At 42.4% G+C, this 25077-nt stretch overlaps 1 protein-coding gene across 5 annotated transcripts in view; it reads left to right on the forward strand.

Moving 5' to 3' along the window:
- The window catches only part of LOC132398608 (anion exchange protein 2-like), a 247827-nt gene that overhangs the window by 127085 nt on the left and 95665 nt on the right, over positions 1–25077 (forward strand). Inside the window, exon 1 of one of the 5 annotated variants that reach the window (XM_059978300.1) lies at positions 17235–17415. The exons of the other annotated variants lie outside the window; for them this stretch is intronic. Within the exon in view, the coding sequence (XP_059834283.1) occupies positions 17392–17415 (24 nt within the window). The 5' untranslated portion in view covers positions 17235–17391. Of the gene's footprint in view, positions 1–17234; positions 17416–25077 lie in introns of those variants that run through there. 5 annotated transcript variants of the gene reach the window in all.

Here is a 25077-nt window from a genome sequence, read left to right on the forward strand (position 1 = left end):
GAGAGAGAGGCTGCTGGAGAAACTCCACTAATAGAAAAATGGCTGTGATGGGGCATTCATTGTATGGTCACATCCAGTTCCAGGTTAGTCATGATGTGGGCTCGTGAGGGGAGGGCAAAGAAATGATTGATACCAACTCTGACACTCAATGTATAAATTCTGATGTTGGAGGATTATTTTCCCTTGACTGAGAATTTGACAGTTGAACACACTTGATTGAAAGATTAGAGGGGATTTGAAGAGAGCACTAAGTAATTGGAGCGGTAACGTTTCCACTGCACCATTGTCTTTGTGCTCTCATTGGAGTCTTGCTTGGAACTTGCTGCCTGATGAGTCAGAGGAGGCGGAAGCCCTCATCACATTTAAAAAGTATCTGGATGAAAATTAGCTTGAATTGTCTTAACCAACAAGGTTACTAGTGAGATTAGTTCAGAGGTGAGGTAAGACCAATGGGCCAAATGACCTCCTTTTGACTCAAGTTTCCCTGATTCTGATTTAACATTGTGCTCACCAGATACTCTGGGAAGAGCAATATCCTTAAATACCTGAAAATAACACATCTGTCCTGTTGGGATGCATTCTAGCTTCTGGCTCTAAGGACAGATGGTGTGAAAGTTCTCAGGAGGTCTGAGTAGGTTGTGGAAGTGATGCCATGGGCTGGCGAATAACACTATTGTCTGAGTCAGGGAGCCCCACTGCAGAATCTTCCACACAATCCAGGTCTGAAGCAGTGAAGATGGATAGCAAGACTTTGCTTGCTCCACAGTTTTGACGAAGTAAGTGATAGATGCTTGGAATTTTCTGCTGGGGGAGGTGTTGGAAGCAAATACGATAGCAAGGTTTAAGAGGCATTTCGACAGACAAATAAACAGGCAGGGTTGAAAAGATACAAACGAATGGGATTATTTAGTTTGGAACCCTGTTCCTGTATTATATGTTATTTGCTAATAGATTCCAAGACATTATATTAAAGAGTAGCAAAGGTATCTGGCTTCTGAGCCAATATTCATACCTCAAGAAACACCTGGTGCAGGTGTGCCAAATAAGTTGCTGAACAAATTCAGTCAGGCAATGTCTGTGGAGAGAAATGGACAGTGGGAGTTTCGCGTTGAGGCCATTCATCTGGGGTCTCAACCCAAAATGACTGTCCATTTCCAAACAAGAAAAAATCTGCAGATGCTAGAAGTCCAAGCAACATGCACAAAATGCTGGAGGAACTCAGCAGGCCAGGCAGCATCTGTGGAAAAGAGTACAGTCAATGTTTCAGGCTGAGACCCATCAGCAGGATTGGAGGAAAAAAGATGAATAGAGTTAAAAGGTGGGGAGCAGAGAGGAAGAAACACAAGGTGATAGGTGAAATGGGGAGGGGGGAGGGTGAAGCAAAGAGCTGGGTAGTTCATTGGTGAAAGAGATACAGGGCTGGAGAAGGGGGGAATCTAATAGGAGAGGACAGAAAGGCAAGGAAGAAAGGAAAGGAGAGAGGAGCAGCTGAGGGTAGGCAAGGAAAAGAGGTGAGAGAGGGAAAAGAGGATGGGGAATGGTGAAGGAGAGTTGGGGAGTGGGGTTCATAACTGAGGTTCGAGAAATCATTGTCCGTGCTATCCAGACGGAATATAAGATGAGGCCTCGTTGCAACAGTAGAGGAGGCCATGGATAGACATTATCAGAATGAGAATGGGAGTGGAATTAAAATGGGTGGCCACTGGGAGATCCTGCTTTTTCTAGCGGGTGGAGCATAGATGCTTGGGAAAGCGGTCTCCCAATCTATATCAGATCTCACCGATATATAGGAGGCCACACCGGGAGCATCAGACACAGCATGTAACCCCAACAGACTCGCAGGTGAAGTGTCTCCTTACCTGGAAGGGCTGTTTGGGACCCTGAATGGTAGTAAGGGCAGCGGTGTAGGAACGGGACTGTCCATTTTCCTCCATAGATGCTGCCTGATCTGCTGAGTTCCTCCAGCAACTTATTGGCCTAGATTCCAACATCTGCAGTATTTAATGTTTGCTAATGGGTCATAGAACTGAGGAATGTTGTTCTGTGTACTCAGTTCTTCCTGTCCTCTGTGCAGGATCTGGCTGGTATGGTCTGACTGTGGAGATTAGTTTGGGTTCAGGGAGGGTCCACAGCTAGATTTTGCTTGATTGCTGGTGTGGGGATACAATGTCTACCACAACTGTCATTGATCAGTATATGCAAGCATTCTGTGAACCTTTAGGAGTTTGTACAGTAGAGGACTGACCTGGCACAGCATCACCATTACCAGAGAGGTGGGTGGGTGAGGAGCCTCATCACAGAGTTGCGAGACTGTGGATTTACTCCCACATTTAATGACTGAGGTCAAAACTGGCAATCTGGAGTAGTTTAGAAAGGTGAAAGGAATCGGAACAAGAAAGAAAACATTCCACAAGACTAGTTAGACCATATTGGGAATGTTGTATTCAGTTCAGGTTGCCTTATTATAGGAAGGATGCAGAAGCTTTAGAGAGAAAGTGGAGGAGATTTATCAGGATACTGCCTGGATTGGAGAGCATGTCTTCTGAGGAAAGGTTGAGTGAGTGAGGGAGGGAGGACGAGAAATGAATTTATGGAGGTGTACAAGATGATAAGAGGCATAGATTGAGTGGGCAGCCAGTGCTTTTTTCCCACAGCAGAAATGGCAAATACAAGAGGGCATAATTTTATGATTATTGGAGAAAAGTAAAGCAAGGGCGAGAGAGTTTTTTTTTACACAGAGTGCTGGTTGTGTGGAACACAGTGTCTGTCAGGTGTCAAGGTAGATGCAGATATAATTGGGATATTTAAGACACTCTGAAAATACAGTTTAAGTAAAATGGAAAGCTATGTTGGAGGGAATGGTTAGATTGATCTTGAAGTAGTTTAAAAGTTCAGCACAACATTGTGCACCAAAGGGCCTGGACTGTGCTGTACTGTTTTACGTACTTCCTGAAGAATCACTCTCAACCTTGGGATAACTACATGCACTTAACAAGCACTGAAGTACTTCATTCTAAAGCGTGATTTCCTTTGCAACTTGAGAAAGTAAGATCTTGTTTAGAGATGGGAGGTGGTCGTGCAATAATAGGCAGATGTTGACTGAGGGATGAGCATTGACCAGAGCACTGCACCTGTCTGCAGGGCCTCAGTTTAAAGTCACAGCCTGGATTGTGTGCACTAATCTCGGCATCAGAACTTGAACCTTTGTGGAGGTGAGAGTGTTGCCCACTGGACCGTGACTTCTGTGGGTTGGAATGATTTGTTTCTTTTTTTGTTAAACCCAAACAGACGGGGTGGATTTGTAACCAAGTATCAGTATATTTTGTCAGGTTATTTTAAAATGTGTAATTTGTAGGCAAAATTTTGCCTGAAGCACTTGACTGTTTTCCACTGGGACCATAAGTGTAGTAATTAGTATCAGCTGGGAAGTCTTTCTCATGGAGGAAAACAAAGGAGAAATTCATTGCTACCTCTTTGTAAATCACACCTGGTTGATGGCTGTCATGGTGGGGGGCCCTAGAAAGAGGCTTTCAGACATGCCAAACTTTACACCAGTGTTAGTGGAGCATCAGAGTGAACCAGCTGCTCCGCTACAGTGTTGAATTATTCGCAGGTCAGGCAGCATCAGTGAAGGGAGCAAGAGAGTCCAATGATCAGCACTCTCCCTTCTCAGAGGAGCTACTGAAGCTTGCCTTTGTGTCTGGTTGTAATCACAGAACCGGACAACGTTAAACTTACTCTGATCAGTAATGAAGCTAGCTCTCACTGAGATGCTGGGAATTGGAATCACCTGACCTTCACATTGGTGGGTAGGTGTACCCCACCATTCAGTGGTCCTGCTCTGTCTGGAGGGGCCTCTAGCTGAGTGAGAATCAAGCCATTCTTCCAAATTCTAACTTCTTATTTTGAGACTGTTTTAGCCGAACAACTCTTTTGAGGAAATAACCCAATGAAAGCAACTTCTGTAAAAAAAAAACGGTGACATGTTTCAATCTTGTGCTTCCTCTTAGATGGTTAATGCAGTAACTGGCAGTGAAATTTCTCAGCTGTGTCTTTTGCAGTGGGGTTGTAGAGTGTGTGAGGACATGACGTAGCCAATCAAAGGGTTCCAGATCAGCAAACTGTGAAATGAAGGGCGCAATGTCATTAGCACAACAGTTGCAGGGTGCAGCAGGTGTCTTGAAGAATATTGGCTGTGTTGCTGCCACAATTTACCTGTTGGTGTTAGATGGGCATTAGGCCCCAGGTTGTGGCCCAATGAGATTTCATCAGAACCTAGGATGGTTGTAAGCTTGCTGCAGACTGGGCTTGATTCGAATCAGAGGGTGACAGGCATGACAGTAGTGATGAAAACCTGAGGAGGATGTCCTCCTCAGGTTTGGCTGTCCCAGTAAATTTGTTAACATCCTCTGCCAGTTCCATGATGGGATGACTGCTCGGGTGACCATAGGAGGACAAGAGTCAGAGCCCTTCCTTGTACGCACAGGGGTGAGGCAGGTGTGCAAGTGCCAGTGCTCTTTAACATCTTCGTCCTGTGTGTAACCAAGCTTCTCTACAACGAGTTTGAGGATAGCAGCGGAATGGCAGTGGACATCAGATTAGATGGCAACCTCTTTAACATCAGGAGGTTCCACGCAACCACCACACTCCATAGAGAACGGGTCCTGGAGCTGCAGAATGCAGGTGACTGTGCTCTTGTAGCCCATACTCCGGAGGATCTTCAGACTGTTCTTGTTATGGTGGTGAGAGCGTACAGCAGGATGGGGCTGACCATCAAAGCCACCAAGACAGAAGTGGTTTGCCAATGGAGTGCTAGTGTCCCACCCACCCTACCTGCCTTCACTGTTTGTGATGAAAAGCTGTCAGTAGTGCCATCTTTCAAATATCTGGGGAGCATTCTCTGAGGATAGCAGCATTGACAATGACATCCAGAGCCGCATTAAACAGGCATCAGTTGCCTTTGGGAGACCTTGGTGTAGAGTCTTTCAGAACAGGAGCCTTCATCCCTCCACAAAGGTTACTGTTTACCAAGTGGTCAGTGTCACCACCCTCCTTTATGGCTGTGAAGCTTGGGTAACCTACAGCCGTCACATCAAGTCCTTGGAGCGCTTCCACATGAGCTGCCTTCAGCGCATCCTGGGAATTACTTGGCGTGAGCGGGTGCCTCACACTGAAATACTTGTAAAGACCAACTGCAGGTATTGAGGCCATTATCACCCAGCGTCAGTTGCAGTGGCTAGGGCATGTGATAAGGATGCCCTCATGTCGGCTACCCCGCAGAGTGTTATACGGCCAGCTACATCTTGGTTGACGCTCAGCTGAAGGGCCGAAGAAGCACTATTAGGATCAGATGAAGAATGCTTTAAGGAAGTGCAAGATCAGACCCGAGGACCTGGAGGATGTTGCTGCTGACCATAACACTTGGCGACAGCTGTGTAGGGATGGGGTTCGTATTCTGGAGATGGAAAGAACAACCAGAAGGCAGCAGAAGAGAGCCAGGAGAAATGCAGCCATGGTTGCCATCACTACCACATATACATGTTCGACCTGCAATAGAACTTGTGGGTCCAGGATAGGACTGTATAGTCATCAAAGATCTCACCGTTAAAGGAGTGAATGTCACCATTGGATTCTGATGGACAACCGAAGAAGTGATGAAAAGATCTTAGAAGCATAGAAAACCTACAGCACAATACAGGCCCTTTGGCCCACAATGCAGTGCCAAACATGTATTTACTTAGAAATTAGCTAAGTTTACCCATACCCATAAGATTTTTCTAAGCTCCATGTACCTATCCAGGAGTCTCTTAAAAGATCCTATCGTATCCGCCTCCACCACTGACACTGGCAGACCATTCCATGCACTCACCACTTTTAGAGTTTTTTTATAAAAAAACACTCATCCCTGACATCTCCTCTGTACCTAATTCCAAGCACCTTAAAACTGTGCCCTCTCATGTTAGCCATTTCAGCCCCGAGAAAAAGCCTCAGACTATCCACATGATCAATGCCTCTCATCATCTTATACACCTCTATCAGGTCACCTCTTATTCTTCGCTGCTCCAAGGAGAAAAGGCCAAGTTCACTCAACCTATAAGGCATGCTCCCCAATCCAGGCAACATCCTTGTAGATCTCCTCAACACCCTTTCTATAGTTTCCACATCCTTCCTGTAGTGAGGTGACCAGAACTGAGGACAGTACTCCAAGTGGGGCCTTACCAGGGTCCTATATAGCTGTAACAATACCTCTGAGTTCCTAAACTCAGTCCCACGATTGATGAAGGCCAGTGCACAGTATGCGTTCTTAACCACCCAGTCAACCTGCACAGCATCTTTGAGTGTCCTATGGACTTGAACCCCAAGATCCCTCTGATCCTCCACACTGCCAAGAGTCTTAACCATTAATGCTAATTCTGCCATCATATTTGACCTACCAAAATGAACCACCTCACACTTGTCTGGGTTGAACTCCATCTGCCACTTCTCAGCCCTTTTGCATCCTATGGACAGCCCTCCACACTATGCACAGCACCCCCAGCCTTTGTGTAATCAGCAGATTTACTAACCCATCCCTCCACTTCCCCTTCCCATACCTCCTTACTTTCTCAATAAGCCTTGCAATGAAGTACCTTATCAAATGACTTGCTGAAATCCATATCCACTACATCCACTGCTCTACTTTCATCAATGTATTTAGTCATATCCTCAAAAAATTTTATCAGGCTAGTAAGGCATGACCTGCATTTGACAAAGCCATATGATCTTTAATCATATTATGCCTCTCCAAATGTTCATAAATCCTGCCTCTTAGGATCTTTTCCATCAACTTACCAACCACTGAAGTAAGACTCCCTGGTCTTTAATTTCCTGGGCTATCTCTACTCCCTTTCTTGAATAAGGGAACAACATCTGCAACCCTGCAATCCTCCGGAACCTCTTTGCCCCCATTGTTGATACAAAAATCATTGCCAGAGGCTCAGCAATCTCCTTCCTCGCCTCTTAGAGTAACCTGGGCTACATCTTATCTGGTCCTGGAGAATTATCCAACTTGATGCTTTCAAAAAGCTCCAGCACATCCTGTTTCTTAATGTCTACATGCTTAAGATTTTCAATCCGCTGTAGGTCATCCTTACACTCGCTAAGATTCTTTTCCATAGTGAATACTGAAGCAATGTAGCCTTTCCTGCCCCTGAGGCATCCAAGTCAAGTCACTTTTATTGTCATTTCGACCATAACTGCTATGTACAGTACATAGTAAAAATGAGACGTTTTTCAGGACCTTGGTGTTACATGACACAGTACAAAAACTAGACTGAACTACGTAAAAAACAAAAAAAAAACAACTAGACTAGACTACAGACCTACCCAGGACCGCATAAAGTACACAATACAGTGCAGACATTACAGTAAATAATAAACAAGATAGTAGGGCAGTAAGGTGTCAGTCCAGGCTCTGGGTATTGAGGAGTCTGATAGCTTGGGGGAAGAAACTGTTACAATAGTCTGGTGGTGAGACCCTGAATGCTTCAGTGCCTTTTCCCAGACGACAGGAGGGAGAAGAATTTGTATGAGGGGTGCGTGGGGTCCTTCATAATACTGGTTGCTTTGTGGATGCAGCGTGTAGTGTAAATGTCTGTGATGGTGGGAAGAGAGACCCCAGTGATCTTCTCAGGTGACCTCACTATCCGCTGCAGGGTCTTGTGATCCGAGATGGTGCAATTTCCGAACCAGGCAGTGATGCAGCTGCTCGTGATGCTCTCAGTACAACCCCTGTAGAATGTGATGAGGATGGGGGTGGGGGGGGGGAATGAGAGATGGACTTTCCTCAGCCTTTGCAGAAAGTAGAGACGCTTCTGGGCTTTCTTTGCTATGGAGCTGGTGTTGACAGACCAGGTGAGATTCTCCACCAGGAACACCAAGAAATTTGGTAACGATCTCTACCGAGGAGCCATTGATGTTCAGCGGGGAGTGGTCGCTGAAGTCTCTGTAATGGCCACAACATCATAGCTCCAAGAACTGATCACGATCTAAGCTCATCCGCTTTGTTCATGATGCTTCTTGCATTAAAATACACACATCTGTCTATCCTCCCTTTCGCATTGTCTCCATGCTCTCTCTTGGGAATGTTTAAGGTCAGAGTTGGCCCTTGGTGGATCAAGAGCCAAGGATGATGGAGAATCCACTGTTTGGATGAAGCTTTATGGCCAAGAAATAGACACCACAGTGAAGGTGGCTGAAAACCTTCGTTGTGTCAAGCTGGGAAGTGTGTATGGAACCAGAGAAGATAGCAAAGATACTTAATGAATACTCTTCAGCATTCACTATGGAAAAGAATCTAAGCGATTGTAAGGATGACCTATAGTGGATTGAGCTCAATCGATGTACACTCTCCCCTCTTCACCTGTACCCACTGTACTATAGTGCCTATCTATATCTAGCTAAGGTGCCTACGACTTTTGCACAGTCCTATCTATTGGTTAAAATAGGAAGGTGTTTGGGATACAGAAATAAGAATATTAAATTGACTATATTTCTTACATCCTTCACATACATGAGGAGTAAAAATCTTTGTTACATCTCCATCTAAATACGCAATGTGCAATTTATGGTAATTTGTAATAAATAGTATGTAAAACAGGACAGTCAATATAGCATCGAAATAAAATTGTATCAATGTGAATTAATCAGTCTGATGGCCTGGTGGAAGAAGCTGTCCCGGAGCCTTTTGGTCCTTACTTTAATGCTGCGATACTGTTTCCCTGATGGTAGTAGCTGGAACAATGATCTTTCGGGCCTTTTTTACTCACCTATCTCTGTAGATGTTCTGAATAGTGGGAAGTTTTGAATTAGCACAATAGCAACTTTGAAAGCATAATATTCTGTCTCTAGTTCTTGATTCCTCTACCTGGGGAAAAAGACTATCCACAGGACTACTTGCAGTAATGCCAAATTTGCTGAATAAGAGATTGAGTAGGTTAGAGCTGCAACATCTAGAATATGAAAGTGAAGAAATTCCCACTGAAATTTACAAAATTCTTATAGTGGGTAGGTACTGAGGGAACAGTGCACTGTGGGAGGGGCAGAAGTGAAGGAGTATCTTGTTGTGGGAGAGGCAGTACTGAGGGAGCCCTGCACTTTGCAAGGGACAGTACTGAGAGACTGAGCTGTGGGAGATTCTGTCCTTTGTGATGTTAAACTGATACTTCATAGGGGCCATTCTGATGAGTGTAAAAGACCTAATAGCTATATTTTAACCAGCAAGATTGATCTTTATTTTGGCTTATGTTTAGCCTTAACTAGCATTCCTAAGAAAATTGTTTTTCCAATTGAAGAGCAAAACTCTTTCTTCATTTCATTGTGAAGGTCTTGTTGCACTTCTTAATATCAAGCTGATGACTCTTTGAGATTATTGGACAAGCTGCAATGCACTGTGGGAGTTTCAAGGATGTATCAAGTTTTGTAGAAGTACAACTTTCTTTACCTTTACCTGCAGAAATAGAGAAGAAAATCATACCTTTCAAAAAAATCCAGCTGTAATTACTTAATGTCTTTAATTTGAGAACACATACTGTGCCCCTTATAATTGTTACTGTCACAGAGATTAGTAACAGAGGTTACCAGCTTGGTCAGGGAGGCAGAGAACCGCGGTCTTTAGGAAGGGAATTCAGAAGTGTGGAAGGTATGGTCAGGAATCGTGGACTGGAGAATTACAAGAGGCAAAGTTATGGAGCCCCAAGAGTCGAGCTTTGTAGGACACAAGGAGGTCATTGAAACATGGAGGGGCTGAGCTGCAAAGAGATGTAGGAACAAGTTGTTAACACTGAGATGCAGTGAATGGACTTGGCAAGTCAGGCAGCATATCAGAAGGGATATGGACAGTTACGATTTGAATCAAGATCCTTCATCAAAATTGCTGAATTCCTTCAACACTATTTGTGCATTACTCCATATTCCAACCTTTGCAGTGTCTTGTGTCTCTTTGTTAACACACTTAGCTTGACATCCTGTTGGGTGTGGGAAGGGCAGTGTTGCTCAGCAAGCACAAGATGAAGACCTGAATAAGCTTGGAGAGAGGCAGCAGAGTTTGAGTCAGAGCAAATGAATCATTCTCCATATTATCTTCCTCTCCATTGGTTATTACAGAATCAGAGAATAACATCTACTCTGGGGTTCACACTTGGTCCACAACTCCCTCTGCACAGGGCTTTTCAAAGCTTCAGTTGGACCTGACTCCACAGTCTCTTCAGCTAAGAAGACCCTGACTCCAAACTCTTGATGAGAAAAACAAAATGGGTAGATATTTTCCCTCAGTTACTTGTGTACAGTGTACTTAATTGTGATCATGTTGTTTAGTTATCTGCTTCCAAAATTCAGTTCTATTTGATCCAATAGAACAGATTTTTGTAAACTAAATTTTATTTGTTTATTTATTAGGTTCAGACACCAGCAATAACGCCAATGCTTATTGTCTATTTCTAGTTCCTCTTAGATAGGCAAATAGATAAAGAAAAATGGACAGCAATGTGGAATGCAAGGTTTTTTTAAATTTTAGAGTATGTTGAAATGTTGGCACAACATTGTATGCAGAAGGGCCTGTACTGTGCTTTACAGTTCTATGCTTTGTGCTGTAACTGCTGCCAAAAAGAAGGGAGTGAACTACAGCCCATGTAGATGCAGGTGGGCAGTGAGTTTCAAGGTTTAGAGCCAGTGATGATAAAAGAAGAGTGATATATTTATAAATCAGAATAATGGCTTTAAATAAAACATTCTCATGTATCTTTTGCCCTTGGAAGAAAGGTGTTATTGGAGCAGCCTGGGTAAATAACTTGGTGCATTTTATAGATGGTGCACCCTGAAGCTGCTGTGTACTGGCAGTGGAAGGGAGTGTTTAGGGTGGAAGGAAGGAGTGCTTAGATTGGTGGATGGGCTGTGATCAAACAGGCTGAATGTCTCAAGCTTCTTTAGAGTTGTCAGTGCTGCCCTTACCTAGACAGGTCAAGAGTATTTCTTCATATCCCTTACTGATGTCAGGCTCACCAACCTGGCTTATCGTTAGAGCCTTCTTTAAATAATGGAGCAACATTAGCTGCCCTCCAGCACCTCAACCACATTTAAGGATGTTTTAAATATCTCTGCTAAGGCTCCTACGATTTGTGCACTAGCCTCTCATGGGCCCAAGGGAAGACCTTGTCAGGCCCTGGGGATTTATTTATTAATTTGTTTTTGGGGGCCACGTTGCCAGGCAATCCCCCGATTTTAATCCAATCTTAATCACGGGACAATTTACAAAGACCAATTAACCTACCAACCGGTATGTATTGGGACTGTGGAAGGATGCAGGAGCATCCAGAGGCCATCGGGAGAACGTGCAAACTCCTTTCAGGCAGTGGCAGGAATTGAACCCAGGTTGCTGGTATTGTAAAACAATGGCACTATGCTGCTGTGCAGCCCTACCCTAATTCCCTTGTCCACGACTATTAGGAATTAATACACAGTTTTATAGTACTGATATACTACTGGTAGTGTTCTAATTTATTCTGTATTTCATTTAAATATGTAAATTGTTATTCAGTTAAATGGTAGTTAGTCTCTTTCATACCTTTTATCAATTTCCATGAAACTTTGGCTCATTTGGCAGCCACTTAATTGGGCCAAAATGTACTGTTCCTGATGTGTCCCGATTAACCAGAATCTGTTGTGTATTTAATATTTTGGTATTGCTTGATGAGGCATCTTTATTGTTTATATAATACATTATGCTTACATGTAAAAATAGGTGAATTGCATACGGCACAACATTAAATTGTGATGCATGCCTCACTTAAAGTGAAAAAGCTAAGTTAGACTTGCATTCCCGGCTCTCTTGGTTTTCTTTTTATTAATGTAATGTTCTTGGAGTTACAAAATGTAACAGTGGCAGTGAGGTATTTTTAAAAGGAGTGAGGTATTTTTAAAAGGAACCTGAGATGACCCCTACCTGTGGAAGTGCAGTGAGATGTTCAAGTTTTTTTTTAAAAGCAGCGCTTTGTGCATTCTTCAGAAGGAGACCGAAGCAGTTGACTTTTTAAAAAAGACAGAAAACGGAAGAATTAACAGGTTCATAAACAGTGAGTACCAGGTGATAATAATCACTTTTTTAAAAAAAAGCAGAAATGGTTGGCTACATTGGAAAGCTAGATGTATTTCATTACACATCACGTGACTGGATTTTGTATACTGAACAGTTTGAGCAGTATTTAGAGCAAAAGGAATAGCCATTGAGAAGCAAGTGCCAATTTTGCTGAGTGCATTGCATTTCAAGACATACAGTTTGCTTTGGAATTTAACTGCTCCAACCAAACAAGCTGAAATGAGGTTTGCTGATATTGTGAAAGTAATGCAGGAACATTTAGAACCACAAAATGATCGTTGATTGCAGAATGCTTCAGGTTTCATAAGCAGAATCAGAAGGAAGGGGAGTCCATTTCAGTTCATGTGGCTGAATCAAAGAGATTTTCTGAGCATTGGCAGTTCAATGATAGGCTTAATAATGCACTGAGAGATTGTTTGGTTTGTGGAATATTACAAGAAGGCATTAAAGAAAAGTCTCCTACCTGAAACACGACTTACATTTAAAAGCCGTTGAAATTGCTATCTCAGTGGAAGCCACAGACAGGGATGTAGTTGAGTTGTCGTTAGGAATGAAAGTGAGCATGAACAAAATTGCAACATATAAACAGAAGTGTGCCTGGGCAAGCAAATTGTATTATTGTTGTGGCCAGGGCTCACATACACCAGATCAATCCAGGTTTAAATGTGAAACTTGCAGAAAAGTAGAACACATACAAATGTCACGTACCCCGTGACCAGGTTAAAGAACCAGCAGAAATGGAAAACGTATTGGAGTCTGGTATTGCTATAAACTAATAGTGTTTATTAGTAAACTAGGCAATACGGTACTATAAATGCAAATATATCAAGCAGGTTAGCCATGATATACGCGCGCGTGCGCGCGCGCGCACACACACACACACACACACAAATAGGAACAAAACTAGGCTCTTTCAAACCAAAGGGTGAATGAATAGTCTTACGATGATGAAGAGAGTTGAGTTCAGTTTGAGGTAGTTATTTGAGTAACGTTGGAGAGAGGTGAGAGGTGGGCTGATGCTGTCAATTTTCCCATTGTCTTCCAAAATCCTGTTGCAGTCACCGACTATGACCATAACACGTACGACTGTTCTTCAGTGGTGGAATTATCACCTAGGCAAGGATGGACACACAAATAATTCCCCACTGGTCGCACCTTTTCACACTGTGAGCCACTGATCGATTTTCCCGAATCGATCCTCCAAAACCCCATCTTCCTGTGGGTGCAACAAAGTTCGTTCAGTGTCCAAAACTGTGTGTCAATTTGTGTCTCAGCGGACCTGATTTTTATCTCTACATGTTGGACACTAGCTGTCCATCAACCTGCTCTGCTTTCCTCTCTCTGCAGGAACTTTTACAAGCAGGCAAGTGTCCTTGTGGAAAGGTAAACAACTTGTAGAGAAACCATAACATCAATCTTTCGAGCAGTCTCTCTCCCCCTCTCCCCCCCACTCTCTCTCTCTTTCTTTCTTTCTTGTTGGACACCTCCCTCTCTCTCTTTGTAACAGCTCAAACAGTGTCCAAAAGCCAGTCTCATTCTCCTGACATTTTAAAATCATTGTCCACAGAAAATATGAACCCTATGGGTACATTACACAAAGAACATGTCAAGCATACAGGGATAAATGGACTGCACAGGGAAGAGAAAAGGCTAAACAGTCAAGTTGCAGTTTCAAAAAGAGCACTAATCTGCTGATGAAAAATCTGATCATGAAGAACGAGGAGAGTGAAACAGGACTGAGATTTACAATGTGAAAACTCGCAATACATAAGCAATATGGCTTACACGTCAACTGCAAGTTAATTAAAATGGAATTGGACAGTGGTTTGGCTGTTTCAGTCATTCCACAAAATGTGTTTGAACAGTATTTCAACCATACTAAATTGAAGCCTACAGATGTCCAACCTAGAACTTATACTGGGAAAAAAAACTTCTGTGGGATTGACATTAGTTACAGCGAAATATAACAACCAACAAGCCATATTGGGTTTGTGTGGTAAAAACAGGAGGGCCAGCATTATGAGGCTATGACTGGCTGAGACAACTACAACCTGATTGGAGATCCATCCACCATTTACATGCCACTTCCCCTGTAATAGGGTTAACTGAAAGCATATTAAGAAAGGTACAGGATGATGCCACAATTGTCTCCATGCTGCACACCATGAACCATTGCCCAATAGAGGGCAAACAGGTGTTGATGCCAACTTCTGTGCCTCTATTTCAAAAGCAGATTGGACCAATGAAGGATCTTGCTGCTCAGGTGAATTGTGAAAATGATGAAAGCAGTTGTCTGACTACAGCAGTTTTTATAGACAACATATCTGAGAAAGCTTCTGATATGTTAATCAGGCTTGCGAAATGTGTCTTGATGTTGAGCTGGAAGAGAATTCAAGGAGCTTGAGGAAAGTTGGAAACATACTGGTTTTTGTGAATATAAAGAATGAGAATCTACTCTGCATATATTAAGGTTCTAGCAAAATGTTTGGATGGGAGACAAAAAGCTGCTTGTTAAAGTAGATGCACAGACCAAAACCCCGCCGGATGAATGGAAGGTCAAAAACAAGAGTCAATGCAGAATCAAAAACAGAGGATTTGTTGGATGATGTTGTAGATAGGAAACCAAGAGAAGAGATCATATTGTAAAGGGAGCTTAATATTGTAAAGGGGTTAATAAGTGATTACTCCAGTGAATTAAATGCAGCTTCCCAAGATCAAGATGCACATCTTAGAAAGAATAAAGAAGAGGATAATGGAAACAGAAGAGTATAAACAAGACCTAATTTCTGGAAATTTGGAAATTCGGAAAAAGAACCTAAGAACTAGAAGAAGGGAAAGGAAAGTGAGACAAATCAAGACAAGAAGTTATGAAGGAGAGAAGCAAGGCTCGAAGTAGATCCAGAAAGAAAAGCCAAAAAAAGGGGAAGAAGGGGGTCCAGAGCTCTCAGAACCAGTTCCTGCAGTCCCAGAGTCAACTCCTATAACCACCACAGAGGAGGCCTCAGATCCTGAGATTGTTTCGTCTTACCTGCCAAGCAGAGTGATCATCCTTTTCAGGAAAGATGTTATCCTCGAGTAAGAAAGTCTCCACAGCAATTAAATCTTTAGGCCTGAATCGGACAATTTAAAACTTACTATGCTGTGGATGTCTGTATCATAGTAGTATTGCATAGTATATTGTGTACGAGTTGAGATGCATTCTGTATTGAGTTAGAGTTTATAGCTGAGCAGGGAGGAATGTTTTGTCTTTAGTAATTAAGTAATATTTGAGTAATCTTGTAAATATATTGTTTGATTAAGCATTCTTTGTTTTTATAATTCATTATTGTTATATGTAAATATATGTTAATTGCATATGCCATGATACTACCAAGTGATACATGTGCACCTTACTTAAACTAAAGAACAAAGTTAGAACTTGAATTCCGGGCTCTTTTGTTTTTCTTCTAATTAGTTTAGTGTTTTTGGGGTTGCAAAACATAATAGAATCCACTGTATATCTTTTCTCAAGTAAGGAGATTGGAACAGCACACTGTATCTCCAGGTGCAGCCTCACCTGTACAGATGTAGTATAATCTCCCTAGACTCCCTCTTGTTGGAGATGGTCATTGTCTGGTACTTTTGAGGTGTGATGTTAATTGACACATACTTGAATGACGCTCAATTCTTGTACCATTCAATGTAGTTCATCTCTGGGTAGAGAATACGTTCTGCTTTATTCCTGGGAGAGTACAAACTAAGAGGTGATCTTCTAGAGGCATATGAAATCATGAGAAGCATAGATACAGTGAATGCATGGAGTTTTTTTTTTCAGACTTGGGGAATAAAGAACTAGGTTTTAGGTGAGAGGGGAAATGGGGACTTGAGGGGCAGGATTTTTACCTAAATATGCTATGTTTGTGGAATAAGCTGCCAGAGGGAAGTGGTTGAGACAGGTATAATAACAACTTTTAAAAGACAGTTGGACGAGTAGGTACATGAAGAGGAAAGGATTAGAAGGCTATGGCTTGGTTGAGTTTTCTTCAATGGCATGGACCAGTTGTGCCAAAGGGCCCGTTTCCATGCTGTAGAACTATGAGTGTCCATAAGTTGTAAAATGCATACAACTCACTCACTGGCATCAAAAGTACACAATGATAAGAAAGATCTTTTACGAAAGAGTGGAAAGAGAAAAGTCCATAGGAGCAAAATATTACAAGTATGTCAGCCTTTTGTAATGAATACTGCTACAGGATGTTGTTTGTAAGTAGGGATGTCTGTAAGTCAGATGTTTGTAACCTGGGGGTGTGATGCACTGGGCACATCAGCTCTATTATTTATTTAAATCTATCCAAGGATGGATTTCTTTTCTCAGTGGTCTCTACTTTCTCTTTGCTTTGTTAACTTTGCCCTTTAGTTCCTGTCTCTCCTCTCAAAGGACAATCCCTCACATATCTGAACAACCTCCTTTGCTCTAAGGAAGAATATTTCAATTTCTATTTTCTATCGTTCTAAATCTTGAAGCCTTCCCCGGTCTTTCTACAAAATTCCATCTGCATCCTCTCCAGAACCTTCATACCCTCACCAGAGAGAGGCTCAGGCAGAGGTCGAACCATGGACATAAAAAAAACATAACTTGAGCTGAAGGTGTGAGAGAGAGAGAGAGAGAGAGAGAGCTAGAGGGTGGTTTGTTGAGACATCCCAGAAACATTGACCATCGGTCCTGGTGTGAGAGCTCTTTATTTCTGGGAAGAGTTTTACACTGAGTTACAAGTTGCCAAGTGGTATAGGCGGCTGCAGGAATTAATGATTAATTTCCAGGCCTTGCTGCAAGCACAGACCTGGAGGTGAATCATTAGGACCTTTTGAAGTATAGTTTTCAATAATTTTCTGTGCACACATTTTAGGGACGGAGTTGGAGAAGAGAGATACTTTGACCGGGTAGAACAAGTGGGACAGAAGATGGTGCAGTCATATCTCAAACAGAATATCAAGCCAGGGTCGGCAGCCCGCCCAGAAAAGTAAGCTGCGTCAGTAAAGACTCTGTGACCAGGAACGGCTCCTCACCTCCCGGTTGAGTGGGTTAATCAGTAACCACAGAGCTGTGAGCGTCCTCGGCGGGAACAGGCCGCACTGACTTATAGCTCACTGCCCTCCCTAGTCATTAGCTAGGAATTGCTAACTGAATGTGCCACTTATCGTAATTTTTAGTAAGCTTAAGTTCTTTACCATCTGATCTGCTAATTTATTCTGTGAATGGTCTGATCGTTGGGTGAAGTTTTATGGACTTCCTCCTGAGTCATGAGGTAAGTCCATGCCAGAAACACCCCGGGTAATCCGGAGCATTGATTTGCTTGTTTGATTTGCCAGGTGGGTAATGTGGAGCAGCACAGAATTCTCCCTGGCAGACTCTTGCTTGTATCTGTCCAGTGTTGTTTTGTACTTTACTCCTGCACAGTTCCACTCCACGTGGTTTTGGTTCAAAGTTGCTCTGTTTCAAAGTTTCTTGGTTACATGTGCTTTTAAGTATTGAAGTCATGATAGAGGAATGAACTGCATCATGTCAAAGCTTACAAGCAAAGTCATAGGATAGAACACTACAGCACAGAAACAGGCCTTCGGCCCACCTAGTCTATGCTGAATGATTAATCTGCCTCATTCCATCAACCTGCACCTTGACCATAGCCCTGAATATCCCTTTCATCAATATACCTCTCCAAATTTATCTTAAATGTTGAAATCAACCCCACATCCACCATTAGTGCTGGCAGCTCTTTCCACGCTTTCACCACCCCACAAGTAAGAAGTTCCCTCTTGTGTTCCCCTTAAACATTTCACCTTTCACCCCTAACCCATGACTTCTAGTTGTATTCTCACCCAATCAGCGGAAAAAGCGTTCTTGCATTTACCCTATTTATAGTCCTTATAATGTTGTATAGCCCCATTAAATCACTGTTTAATCTTCTATATTTAAAGTCCTAACCTATTCAACCTTTCCCTGTAACTCAGGTCCTCAATTCCTGACAACATCCTTGTAAAGTTTCTCTGTACTTTTTCAGTCTTTATTTCAAAATTACCAGTAGGTAGGTGACCAAAACAGCATACAGTACTCCAAACACTCTGAAAGAAGCTGTAGAAAGTTGTAAGATTAGTCAGCTCCATCTTGGATACCCAAGGCTTCTTCAAGGAGCACTGCCTTAGAAGGGCAACGTCCATTATTAAGGACCCCATCACTCAGGACATGCCTTCTTCACACTGTTATCATCAAGGAGTTGCAGAAGCCTGAAAGCACACGCTCAACGATTCAGGAACAACTTCTTCCCCTCTACCATGTGATTCCTAAATGGACATTAAACCCATGAACACTAACTAACTTTTTTTAAATATTTGTTTTTGCACTGTTAGTCTATTCAATATACACATATATATACTTTAATTTACTTATTTACTTTTTTTTCTTTCTATATTGTCATGTATTCCATTGTCCTGCTACTGCTAAGTTAACTAATTTCAGACATTCCAGTGATAATAAACCTGATTCTGATTCTGAAATTAGGCCTCACCAACGTCTTATACAATTTCAACATAACATCCGAATTCCTTTACTCAGTGCATTGATTTATTAAGACCAATGTCCCAAAAGCTTTCTTTTCAATCTTGTCTACCTGTGATGCCACTATCAAGGAATTATGGATCTGTATTCCCAGATACTTCTGATCTACCACACCTTTCAGTGCCCTACCGCTCACCATATAAGTCTTACCCTGGTTGGTTCTCCCAAGGTGCAACATCTCACACTTGTCTGCATTAAATTCCATCTGCCATTTCTCCAGCTAGTTCCGATCCTGCTGCGAGTTTTGATAGTCTTCCTCACTGTCTGCTACACCCTCAGTCTTGGTGTTATCTGCTACTTTGCTGTTCCAGTTTACCATAATGAAGATGACAAAAAACCTCAGATCCATCACTGATCCCTGCAGCATACCAGTAGTCACAGGCCTCCAGTCAGAAGAGGCAACCATCTACTACCACTCTCTGGCTTTTCCTGCGAAGCCAATGCCTAATCCACTTTACTACCCCATCATGAATGCCAAGCGACTGAACTTTCTTTACCAACTTTGTTAAATACCTTGATAAAGTCCATGTAGACAACATCTACTGACTTGCCTTCATCAATTTTTCTGGTAACTTCCTAAATCTCTATAAGATTGGTTAGACACAACTTACCATGCACAAAGCCATGTTGACTGTCCCTAATTAGTCCTATCCTATCCAAGTACAGGCAGTCCCCGGGTTACGTACGAGTTCCGTTCCTGAGTCCATCTTTAAGTCAGATTTGTACGGAAGTCGGAACAAGTACATCCAGTATTATTTAGTGTCAGTTAGTCAAACGTTTGTTTTAGTATATAGTATATATTTTACCTTTCTATGCATATAAGACACTTAAGAAAAGTATGTATTCCAATAATTAAACCACTGCGTTGCTTAGTAATAATGGTAGCTTTCATTGGGGCAGGGCCTTTCACGTGCTCCATTATTCTCACTTTATCCGTTATCACTTAAAATTGTTCCAATCGTTGACCGACTAGCCTAACACGTTTCCAATGACCAATGGCGTTTCACCTCTTTGCAAATGCTTTATTGTTTCCACTTTATTTTCAATCGCTATCGTTTCTCGTCAATGGAAATGAAACAATGTGGGCGGCGGGTCCCGAACTCTGCTGGCTCCCGAGGTCCACTGGGTCCTAAGGACCACCGCACTGAGACAGGTTAAATGGAACAAGTGGGGGCTGTGCTGGGTTTGGGTATTTGATCCTCCACAATATTCTGCTTGGGAATTTAAACTGGAGGTGGCAGTGTTTTTTTTATGAGGTCGAGTTGCGAGCTCGACATCAACCTAGCATGGATGGTATGGGAGTCACTGGATCGACATCAACCCGGCACGGGAGCGGTCTATAACTGGACTGAACTCGGAAACCTCCATTCTCCAGCCCGGCGCTGATCTCACTGCACCACCAGCTGACCGGAAAGGGGGGGGGGGCACAGGGTCAGAGTGAATCTTGCTAAGAAAAATTTAAGCCAAATACAAAGTTACACACTCAACATGTTGTCAACGGCAACGACTTAAAATGGCGGACGGCGCTCTCCTTCCTTGGTTCGTAATTACGAGTTGTCCGTAGGTTAGATGTTCGTATCTCGGAGGCTACCTGTACTTATATATACTGTCTTTCGGAATAGCTTACAATAACTTTTCCAATACTGATGTCAGGCTCACCAGCCTATAATTCTCTTGTCGATTCTTAGAGCCTTTCTTAAACAATGGAGCAAAATTAGCTATCCTCCAGTCCTCTGGTGTCTCACCTGTGGCTAAAGCTGTTTTAAATATCTCTGCAGGACCCCTGAAATTTCTGCACTAGTCTCCCTCAGGGCCTGAGGGAACACCTTGTGGGCAATGGGGATTTATGCATCCTAATTTGCCTCAAGATAGCAATCACCTCCTCCTCTATAATCTGTACAGGGTCCATGACCTTACTGCTGCTTTGCCTGGCCTGATCAGAATCAGAATCAGACTTTAATCGCCAAGTACCTGTGCACATACAAGGAATTTACTTCCGGCAGATGTTGTCTCTCTGCTCATAACAATAATAATGATAAATATAAATGAAAATATAGATTATACATACAGGTAGTGCAATCCAAGTAATAGTTAGCCAACAGTTAACCAGCAGTCAACTGTTCAGCAAAGTGACCGCAGTAGGGAGTTCCTACTAGTTCCTCCAGCATTTTGTGTGTATTGCTTTGGATTTCCAGCATCTGCTGATTTTCTTGTGAAAGTCATAGATGACCTGATCACTGAGGCACAAGAACATGGCAGATGTAAGCCCTTCTGCCTCTCAGACCTGTCCCACCATTCAGTATGATTATAGAACCGTTACAGAAACAGCCCTTGCAGCCCACAATATTTTGGTGAATTAATTAAATTAAATTAGCATTTAAACTGATTGCTTCTGCCTATGCAATGTCCATATCCTTCCATTCCCTGAAAATTCATGTGCCTAAGAGCCTCTTGAACACTTCTGTCATATTTGTCTCCATCACCACCCCTGGCAGCACACTACAGACACCCAACACTTGCTATGTGTATATAAAGAAAAGGTGGGGGGGAACTGTCCAGGATATCTCCTTTGATCTGAATCCCTCTCATGGTAAATGCATGGGCTCTGGTACTAGCTTTGGTTCATGTGATAATGAGCTAACTCCAATTCTTAAGGTCAGGCAGTATCTGCAACAGCAGAAATGGAATTCATTTGTCAGGTTGAACAAAACTTAAAACACAGAAATAGGACTGAGTGCCTATACTCCTGGACCTGCTCCTGTTCAGGACACCTGCAACTGACCTGATCTTGCCCCACATCTTTGATCAACCTCCCATGTCAAATACCATGTAGACAACATCCACTGACTTAACTTCATCAACTTTTCTGGTAATTTCCTCTAAAAACTCTAGAAGATTGGTTAGACATGACTTACCATGCAAAGAAGAGTGGGAATAAAGTGGTCCTTTCCTGGTTGGCTGCCAGTGTCTAGTGGTGTTCCACAGAGGTTGATGTTGGGATTGCCTCTTTTCACCTGTATGCTAATGATCTGGTTGATGGAATTGATGGCATTTTGGCCACATTTGCAGACTAGGTGGAGGGGCAGATGGTGTTGAGGAAGCAGGGAGTCTGCAGAAAAACTTGGACAGACTAGGAGAATGGGCAATGAAGTGGCAGCTGAATTCAGTGCATGGAAGTGTGTGGTCATGCACTTTAGGAATAAAGGCGTAAACTATTTTCTAAATGGCAGGCAAATTCATAAATCAGAGGTGTAAAGGAATTTGGGAGTCCTTGTGTAGGATTCCTTAAAGGTTAACTTGCAGTTTGTTCAGTAGTAATGAAAGCAAATGCAATGTTAGCATTCATTTCAGAAGGATGAGAACATCAGAATCGGGTTTATTATCATTGGCATACTGTATGTCGTGAAATTTGCTAATTTAGTAGCAGCAGTACAATGCAGTAGATGATAATATAGAAAGAAAAATAAATCAATTACAGTTAATGTGTGTATGTATATATATATAGATAGAGAGAGAGAGTGAATATAGTATTTAGTGAACAGATTAAAATAGTGCAAAAACAGAAATTATAAACATTTTTAAAAATGAGATAGTGTTCATGGGTTTGATGTCCATTTAGGAATGATATGGCAGAGAGGGAGATGATGTTCTTGAACATAAGACAAGGGAGCAGAATTAGGCCATTTGGCCCATCGAGTCTGCTCGCCATTCAATCATGGCTGATCCTCCTCAACCCCAGTTCCCGGCATCACCTTTGATGCCATGTCCAATCAAGAACCTATCAATCTCTGCATTAAATACATTCAATGATCTGGCATTCACAGCTGCATGTGGCAACAAATTTGCCATAAAAGCAAGGATGTGATGCTGGGGCTTTAAAAGACATTGATCAGACCACACAGAGTATTGAGCAGTTCTGAGCCCCTTATTTAAGAAAAGATGTGCTGACTTTGCAGAGGGTCTGAAGGAGGTTCATGAAAGTGATCCCAAGAATGAAGGGGTTAATGAAAGAGGAGTGTTTGATGACTCTTGGCTTGTGCTCGTTGGAGTTCAGAAGAATTGTGTGTGGGGGGGAGGGGAGATCTCATCGAGACCTATTGAATATTAAAAGCCCTAGATAGAGTGGATGTGAAGTTGGATGTTTCTTGTAGTGCGTGAGTCTGGGACCAGACGCACAGCCTCAAAATACAAGGATGTCCCTTTAGAATGGAGAAGAAGAGGAATTTCTTTTGCCAATGGGTGGTAAATGTGTGGAATTCATTGCCACCAATGAAGGCCAAGTCAATGAGTTTATTAAAGTGAAGGTTTGTCAGTTCTTGATTAGTTAGGGCCTCAAAGGTTACGGAGAGAAGATGAGATGGGGCTGAGAGGTATAAGAAGTCAGCCATGATGAAATTGCAGAGCACACTCAATGGGCCGAATAGCTTATTGCTCCCTTGTCTTCTAGTCTTATGGATTTTCTGTGATTCATGCCTGTGAATTTTTTTTTTGCTATTGTGCACAACAAGGCATACAGAGGAAGGCACCTAACCAGAATGCCTTTTTGTTCAACATTTTTTTGATGAATAATATTTCCTGTTTTCAAGCAACATGCCCCTTTTGCAAATTAAGGAAATACTGTGTGCACTTCCTTCAATAAAGAGACCAAATCTCTTCAGAATCAGATTAAGAATTAGAATCAGGTCATGAAATTTGTTGTTTTGCAGTAACAGTACATAGTAAAAATTATAAATAACAATACAAAGTATATATAAGAATTAAATAAGTAGTGAAAAAAGAGAGGGGGAAATAGTGAAAAATTCTTGAAATATTGATATGTGTCTTAAGGCTGCTGTGCCTCGTTGATGGTCGCAACGAGAAAAGAGCATGTCCGGGGTGATGGGATCTTTAATGATGGATATCACTTTTTTGATGCAACGCATTTTGAAGATAGCCTGGATGCTGCAGAGGCTAGTACCCATGATGGAGCTGGCTGATTTTTCAACTTTCTGAAGCTTTAGCCCTCCATACCAATTGGTGATGTAACCAGTTAGAATGCTCTCTATGGTACATCTGAAGAAATTTGCAAGTGTCTTTGGTGACATACCAATTCTCCTTCAAACTCCTTATGAAAATTAGCCACTGTTGCTCTTCTTTGTAATTGCATCAATATATTGGGCCGAGGATAGATCCTTAGTGATGTTGACACTCAGGAACTTATAACTGCTTACCCTTTCCACTGCTGGTCCCTTGTATGTTTCTCAACTTTCCCTTCCTGAAGTCCAAAATTAATTCCTTGGTCTTACTGAAGTTGAATGCAGGGTTGTTGCTGCTGCAAAACCACTCAATCATCTGATCTATCTCGCTCCTGTATGCCTCCTCATCACCATCTGAAATTCTACCAACAGTATTTGAGTTGTCAGCAACTTTATAGATGCTGTTTGAGCTTTGCTTAGCCACACATTTGTGAGTATAGAGCAGTAGGCTAAGCACACATCATTGAGGTTTGCCAGTGTTGATTGTCAGCTAGGAGGAAATGTTATTTCCAATTCACACTGACTTTGGTCTCCCAATGAGGGAGTCAAGAATCCAGTTGCAGAGGGAGGTGTAGAGGCCCAGGTTTTAGAGCTTGTCGATTAGAGCTGAGGATATGATTGTGTTGAATGTTGAGCTGTGGTCAAAAATAGCAGCCTGACATAGATAATGCTATTGTCCAGGTGATCCAAGGTCGACTGGAGAGCCAGAGAGATTTCATCCACTGTTAGCCAATTGTGGCAAAAGACAAATTGCTGCAGGTCCATGTCCTGGCCGAGCCAGGAGTTGATTCTAGCCATGATCAAGCTCTCAAAGCACTTCTTCACAGTAGATGTAAGTGCTCCTGGGTGATAGTCCTTGTGGATTCATACAGGTGTGGTTTTATTCTCCCTTTCAAAGTGTGCATAAAAGGCATTGAGTTTATCTGGGAGTGAATCATCACAGAGATTCAGGATGTTAGGTTTTGCTTTATAGGAAGTGATGGTCTGCAAACACTGCCAGAGACAATGTGCATCCAATTCCATCTCTAACCTCAGTAAGAATTATTTTTCTACCCTTAAACCTGCAGCCTTCTCTTCACTGTACACCAGGTCTCATGATGCCTCATACTTGGTGAGCCTGCAGGTTCTCCTTCAAGTTGCACATCATCTCATCTTAGAAACATATTGCTCATCCTTCATTGTCACTGTGTCTAAATCATAAGGTCATAAGATATAGGAGAAGAATTAGGCCATTTGACCCGTCGAGTTTGCTCCACCATTTCATCATGGCTGATCCATTTTCCTTCTCAGCCCAAATCTCCTTTCTCCCCCATTCCTTTGATAAGGTTCCACATGGAAGG

This window comes from Hypanus sabinus, chromosome 1 (genome assembly GCF_030144855.1).
Source record: "Hypanus sabinus isolate sHypSab1 chromosome 1, sHypSab1.hap1, whole genome shotgun sequence".
NCBI classification, from domain to species: Eukaryota; Metazoa; Chordata; class Chondrichthyes; order Myliobatiformes; family Dasyatidae; genus Hypanus; species Hypanus sabinus.